This window comes from Micromys minutus (genome assembly GCF_963924665.1).
Source record: "Micromys minutus genome assembly, chromosome: 33".
NCBI lineage: Eukaryota > Metazoa > Chordata > Mammalia > Rodentia > Muridae > Micromys > Micromys minutus.
This window is the reverse complement of record NC_137968.1, coordinates 2,758,705-2,765,745: the sequence shown is the minus strand read 5'-3', so window position 1 is coordinate 2,765,745 and position 7,041 is coordinate 2,758,705. Positions and strand designations below refer to the sequence as shown.

General features: G+C 48.3%; 1 protein-coding gene across 1 annotated transcript in view; it reads left to right on the top strand.

The window, feature by feature from the left end:
* The window catches only part of FBXO43 (F-box protein 43), a gene marked incomplete at both ends in the record, with an annotated part of 10,032 nt that extends 3,400 nt beyond the window's left edge, over window positions 1–6,632 (top strand). Inside the window, 3 exons of the mRNA XM_080909407.1 lie at window positions 3,164–3,266; window positions 6,112–6,312; window positions 6,384–6,632. Coding sequence (XP_080765533.1) covers window positions 3,164–3,266; window positions 6,112–6,312; window positions 6,384–6,632 — 553 coding nt within the window. The remainder of the gene's footprint in view (window positions 1–3,163; window positions 3,267–6,111; window positions 6,313–6,383) is intronic.
* Window positions 6,633–7,041: the final 409 nt, after the last annotated feature.

The window sequence follows — 7,041 nt, the reverse complement described above, 5'->3', positions numbered from 1 at the left end:
ACTTTCTGAGACAAGGCCAGGCAGAAATCCTCTCACAGCTACTTCCGCACCCTGGGATTACAAGTGAGTGCTGAGCTTTTATTTGGATAATGAGAATCCAAACTCGGGGCTTCCTGCTTACACAGCAAGCACTTTACCAGTCCCCAGTGCTCTGTGTGTATGTGTGTGTGCACACGTGTGTGTGCGTGCATGGTCGTGCATGGGCGTGCACTGCATGGACAGACAGAGAGACAAGCGGACATGGGCTCTCATCCCCGGCTAGCCTTGTGCTCACTATACAGTTGAGGATGACCTTGAACTGATTTTCCTGCCTCCATCTTTCAGGTTCTGTGATTCCAAGCTATGTGCTACCATGTCCAATTTATTGCAGATGTTTAAATGTTTGATTAAAAGTCCCCATCCCATTGTTTTGAAGTCCTGATAGATACTTGATTAGAAACAAGAACATCAGTTGTGGTCACTGAGAACCTATCACAAATGATGGGTATTATCATTTAGGCCAAATTCTAGAATCTCAGAAAAAATAGCTAGCTCTCATTTAAGAATTGGTCTCCAGGGGCTATGCCTTGTTTCATCTAGGTTGTCACGCGGCAGAGAAAGACGGATGTTTTTAGGGACTAGAAACTGAGAAGCGTGTGGCAGAGATAGATGTAGATCCCATGCTGCTGTGTGAATCCAGAGAGAAGCAGAGGTGGGGGAGGGGGATTGCGAATCGGATGACAAAGACTGCATAAACCGGAATGCGTGCAGGCATGTGGGAGGGCTGCAGGAAGTTGAAGTCACATGGGACAGGTGGTTGCCACGGGAGGCCATGCAGGAGTCAGTGATTTTAATTGTAGCATGTGTGTGCATGCATGTGTGGTACATGTGGAGGTCTGAGGACAACTTGCACACATCAGTTCTCTCCTACCAGGACTCGAGTCTTTAGGTTTGGTGGCAAGTCTCTTATCTTGATGAGCCACCTTGTGACTCTTTCCTGAGGGGAAAGATGTTTAGTGTAGATTATGCCCTTGCTATTTTTATGGCCACTGCTCTCAAAGCTTGTCTTTACCCCACACATTCTAGGCTATTGTAGAAAACGGTAGCATTTTCCAGATACTTCTTCTGAAGTACCTTGTATATCCGTGTGATTTACAGATGGAGAAACACCCCTAGATAAATGAAGTCACCTCCTAGCAGTCCAGGACTAGATGAGGTCTACCCCACTGGGCTCTCTGACCGTTCATCCAACATCTTCCTCAAAGCTCCAAGGTTCTGCCACTTCTCAGAGTGTACTTGGTAAAGCACACATTGCTTTAATGCTGTGGATAACATGGGCACATATGTGTGCAACCATGTTTGCCGTTCAAAGGTGTTCAAATGCTAAGTTGTCAAAAAAAAGCATGGCCAAATACAGGACTGTTGTTATATGTTTCGGTGGAGCTCATCTAAGAATGGAGAGAGAGAGAGAGAGATCCTTGTATTTAATTTCTTCTTTGAGCATGAATGACTACAAACCTCAACCAACCCACCTAGCATAGCTCTAGCATATATATACCCTCTGAAAAATTCCCAGAATTCCAGACATCACACAATCACAGAAACTACTTGCAGCTGTCAAAGTCAAAGTCACACCTCTGCTAGAGCACGGGGCAAATCATGGTGGAAAGCCTTGGAAAGCCTGAAGCAGCCTCACATCCCACATCTGGGGTTAAAATGAAGACATATTCTTTTAAATGATCTCTGTGTTTTTAAAGAAACCAAAGTTCAAAATTCTCACTACATTGGAGTGTTTCAGTACCAGAGAGTCAGAATGCTGGCCCACAATTTGGGGTGGTTGCTTATGTGAGCCATTGGTACAGGTCATACATACTTCAGTGATTTCTGCCCATCCTCTGGAGTATAGTGTGTGTTTATAATCTTGATGGCATGCTTTATGGTACCATGAGGTGTGTGTGTGTGTGTGTGTGTGTGTGCGCGCGTGCGTGGAGTTCAAAGGATGACCTTGTGATGTCAGTTATCTCCCCGGAATCTGTGATCCCAGGTTGGTGTGTTACTTGAGTTCATCCACTGAGCCAACCCTCTGGTTCTGGCTTCCCTCTCAATGGGTGACTTCTGCCCACCTCTCGTGTGATGTAAAGGACACAGACTGTCTTCGAGAGGTGTGGCTCCTTTGTTGGATTCTGTGATTCAGTGATCTGCTAAGTCAAGACAATAAAGACCAGATTATCAGTCCAGTCTCATTAAGGAGTTGAAGCTGTTGAGAAACAGAGTCTCGGGCTAAAGCTGTTCTCTGTGGGCCTTGTGAGTAAAATGGGGATACTACTGTCAGTAGGGTTTCCCCTAGGGTTGGCATTAGAACCTTCCTCCATCACATAGGATGCTACATACGTATCTATGATTTGGCACTTAGTATCCCCAGTGAAGGGTTGTTTCTTTGGCCAACAGTAATAGATTTGCTAGATACAAGCGTAGGAGAAACTGCTTACTCATGCTAAAGATGATAATCATTTGCTGCATGTTGTGTTCTGGGTTTATAACCGAGCGTCCCGCGAACCATTGGCTCATGCTTGCTTTATGGTTTGCTGGTGCTGTCAGTTTTTCGACAGGATCTCAGTGTATCCCAGCCTGGCCCTGAGTTCATGGCGGCCTTTCCCACAGGATCTCAGTGTACCCAGCCTGGCCCTGAGTTCATGGCGGCCTTTCCGTTCCATCTTCTCAGCGCTCGGGTTAGAGGTAGAAACACCACTTACGGCTCATGCTGGCCTTAAGTGAACACTCACAGGGTTGCCCGCATGGCTCAGCATGTGCCAGCAATCCTGCCAAGTTCGACCCCGGGGACCTCCATGGTGGAGAGCAGAACCGAACGTCACTGACCTCCACTTGAAACCGAAGCGTGCACGTGCCTTCCCCTCCTCCCAACACCCACCACAGAAATATTTTTTAACTAAATGAACACATATGAAATACCAATAAGAAGACAACGCCCCCGTGCACTTAGTATTTTAATAGGATTTTTCATATGGTAAACGGTTTGGAACAATGAGCAGCTCAAATCTTATGATGTAACTTAGGGCTTAAGTTCACTACTGCCCAAGTCTTTAAGGTCGTCTTTATTACTGGTTCCTTCTAAGAAGATTTTAACCCTCTGGAGAACACACAGTAACAGACCTGTTTGTTGTAGTGCATGGGATGTCAGCAGAAACTGGCGTGACATTGTGGCTCAGGATAAAAAGGCAAGCAGGAGGAGGAAGCTTTATATCACACAGCTGAAAGCCAGTGCCCAGGTAATGCGGACGGTACCTCAGAAGCGGGTTTGTATCCGGTGACTCCGAACCGCCCAGCGACAGGTGCCCGGTTTTGTCTTCAAATAGTTTCCTTAGCAAACATTCCCTTACAAGCGCTACCCTTTCTAAGCTACCCCACGCAGTCCACGGAGTTTAGCAGATGGTCAAGCTGTTTGCACAGCGGCTTGGTGACAGGTCGGAATAGTTGCTCAGATCACAGGGACAGACATTCTGTCATGACCCCTGCTGCTTGGATCTTGTGCTGGGGTGACGGAGGTGCACAGGTGACCACAACACAGGGGTGCTAAGGACAGCTGAGCAAATACTCGGGAACCAAGGTCAGCTAGGCAGGGGGCGCTCTGCACTTCTTTAGGCAGGGTCTGACTCTGTATCCCAACCTCCCTCGGAGCCTAGGATGTGCTAAGCTAGTGGCCATTCTCCTGCCTCACACCCCTGAGTGTGAGGATTACAAGTATGGGCACCGCAGCTTCTGGTCTCTACTTCTGTTATGTTTCTAGGTAACGAGCCTGACTGATATTTGTTATCTGTTATTTTTTTGGCACAGGGTATCTCTCTGTAGCCTTGTCTGTCCTGGAACTGGTTCTGTGGACCAGGCTGGCCTCTAACTCACAGATCCACCTGCCCCTGCCCCCTCGCACGCTGGGATTAAAGGCAAACCCACTATGCCCAGACAAGGCTTGTTTTACCTGGAAGAGATTCTGTTCCTTCTCCAGCCTCTCCACACAAGCACCACTCCCTACAACCCTTCTCTGGACTGATTTCCCCTGTCTTATGACCATAATTACATCACCATTTGTGAGTGAATCAGATTTAGGTGTGACACAGAAGTTGTATCAAGAGTATTAATAACATGTACACTATCATTAAACTTTTGTGTTTTGTTTTGGGACAGGGTCTAACTGTGAAGGCCTGGAACTGTGGCTATGAGTGTGTATCAGCATGCCATGGTGTCTGTGTATGCACGCTTGTGTGTGTGCATGTGTGTGCGTGCGTGTGTCTGTGAGATGCTACATGTGGAGATCTGAGGTCAGTGTCAGGTATCTTCCTTAGTTGCCTTCTACCTTATGTTCATTAAAGATTTATTTATTATATATGAGTACACTGTGGCTGTCTTCAGACACACCAGAAGAGGACATCAGATCCCATTACAGATGGTTGTGAGCCACCATGTGGTTGCTGAGAACTGAATTCAGGACCTCTGGAAGGGCAGTCGGTGCTCTAACCACTGAGCCATCTCTCCAGCCCGCTACCTTACTTTCATGATACAGGATTTTTTACTAAGCCTGGAGCTCAGCAGCTTGGCTGAAGCGTGCCGGCCCATGAGCTCCAGGGACGTGCTGTCTGTCCTGCCTGGACACTGTGGCCAGCTTTCACGTGAGTGCTGGGGACCCAGGCTTAGGTCCTGGTGTTCACACAAGCCCCACTGTGTGTCTCACACGTGTCTGTCTGTCTCAGCCAATCCCCACAGACATTTCAAAATAAAGACATTTAGTGGTTTTCCTAGATTGTAGGGTGTCACAGAAAGGCGGGCGCTAAGTGTGAAACTTAGGAGAGCACAGACCAGTGCAGGAGTCAGAGCTGAGTGTCATCTGCCCTCCGTCTTTAGAGCAGCAGGAGTGCACACCTGAGCTGAGCGCCGTCACCTGGTGTCCACTGTTGTCACACACTGTGGATAAACAGCCCTTAGACTGCTCCGTGTTCACAGTTAAGTATTTTTGCTAACCCGCAGCAGGCGGCAGAGGTGAGTGGGTGTCTGTGAACTCGAGGGCAGCCCGATGCACACAGTAGTGCTGCTCAGCTGAGGTCTGTTTCGAAGGCTGCTGGCGGGCATGGTGTGTGCTTTGGTCAAAACCAAGCAAACAAACCCAGACAAACAAGGAATAGCTGTTTCTTCTCCATCTGCCCCGGCCGGCGCCTCGGTTGCTTTGGTGTGTGCACGCCTGCTGTACACGCCTCAGAATCCAGCACGTTCTTTCCCTGAGCTCTTGATTGGGCACTGCGGCCTAGGCTGCAAACACTAGAAATACCACATAAAGGACGGTCCTCCAGTGAGCCCAGTACAGCTGCGTCTGAATTCTCGCTCCAAAGCCCAACACTGGCTCGCTGCATCTTTAAGCTGTTACCCCCTCACTGGTTCTCCTGTTAGGGGTAATTACGGCTCAGGAGACACCAAGGCAGCAAGTACAGTAGCGTGGTAGAGACCCAGCCCCAGCTCACAGGCCTGTGCTTTAGAGAAGTTACTCCTCTACAGTGTTACTGAGGCATAACTGGTGAAAGGACGGCGTGTAAGCCAGTTAACTGACTGAGCATTTGCATGCTGTGGTTTGCAGGCAAGTCCCCTGTCACCTGCATTTCTCTGTTTCACCGCGCTGCTCCTCTTGGGTACCTGTGCTGACTGCAGCTGCTTTAGGAGCTCAGCACTGAGCGGCGCGGCCTGCAGTGTGACATGCACAACACTTTACAGTCTGACTCCTTAGACACGCTTGCTATAATAAATAAATGGGAAGGTGACCGTCATATCCACAGAAACCCGTAGTGGATTGCTTCTTCTCCTGTGTCCGCTTCCCATGTTACTCACCAGGCTGTTGTGCTTTCGTGGTTATCCACAGAACTGCCTCCCCACCCCGAAACTTCCCTTTGACTTAGAAGTTGGGTGAGAAAAGATGTCCTGCCTGACCCCACCCCATCCCCCCAAAGAGAAATGATGGGGGGGGGATCTGATGGGATTAGCTATTCCTAAACATTACATCGGGCTAGGCAGAAAGCTGTCCTGGCTTGGGAAATTTGTGATTTCGCGGTGTTGTTTCTCCTTTCTTTCCCACAGGGGACTGCCGTGTTACATGTCCAGGATGCTGCCACGCGGCTCCTGCTTCTGAGCCGCTTGGCCTTAAGATCGGTGCAGGCACAGGCACCCAGTGGTCAGAACGAGCAGGTCCCAGCTCTGTCTCCTGGCGGGGATGTTCTGACACCCGTAGCAAGCTCGTCCCTCACCCACCAACGGAGCAAACAGGAGCAGTATCTGAAGGTGAGTTACTGGAGTTTGGGGTGGAGGGACTTCAGTCCCTGGAGGACTGAGTGTGCCTGCTTCCACTGCAGGTAGCCAGGACCCTGTTTACGGATGAAGCCCTGAAGCCGTGCCCCAGGTGCCAATCTCCAGCTAAGTACCAGCCGCATAAGAAAAGGGGGCTCTGCAGCCGCCTGGCCTGCGGCTTTGACTTTTGTGTGTTGTGTCTGTGTGCGTATCATGGGTCTGCAGACTGTAGAAGAGGGTCAGCAAAGGGGAGAGGTAGCAAAGACGTTCTCCCAGGGAGTGCCCAGAGCAAGCGGAACCTAAAGCGTCTCTGAAGAGACTAAGGAACCCTCCCCTGTGGCCCGCGTTCTGTCTGACGTAAAATTATGACTATTTTGAACACATGCAGATCTTCCCATTGATAACAGATGGTGATTTATTTCCTACCGTGTACATGTTATAATGTACGCCATTGTATATTTTCTGTAAAGACATGAGTTTTGAAAGAATCTTATTTTACTATTGTTATATCCCCTTTTAAATATTTTGATGTTTTAAATAAAGACTTTTTAGGATTATTATATATGTGTGTTTTATTGTTCCGTGTAACCTTTTAAATTTGTGCATTTCATAACTATGTGTTGAAATGTCCTTCAATTATTTAAAAAATAATTTCTAAATAATTTGAAAAAGTTTGAACTTGTGGCCAATGAACTTTCAGGTTTGGAAAATGAGTTAATGGCT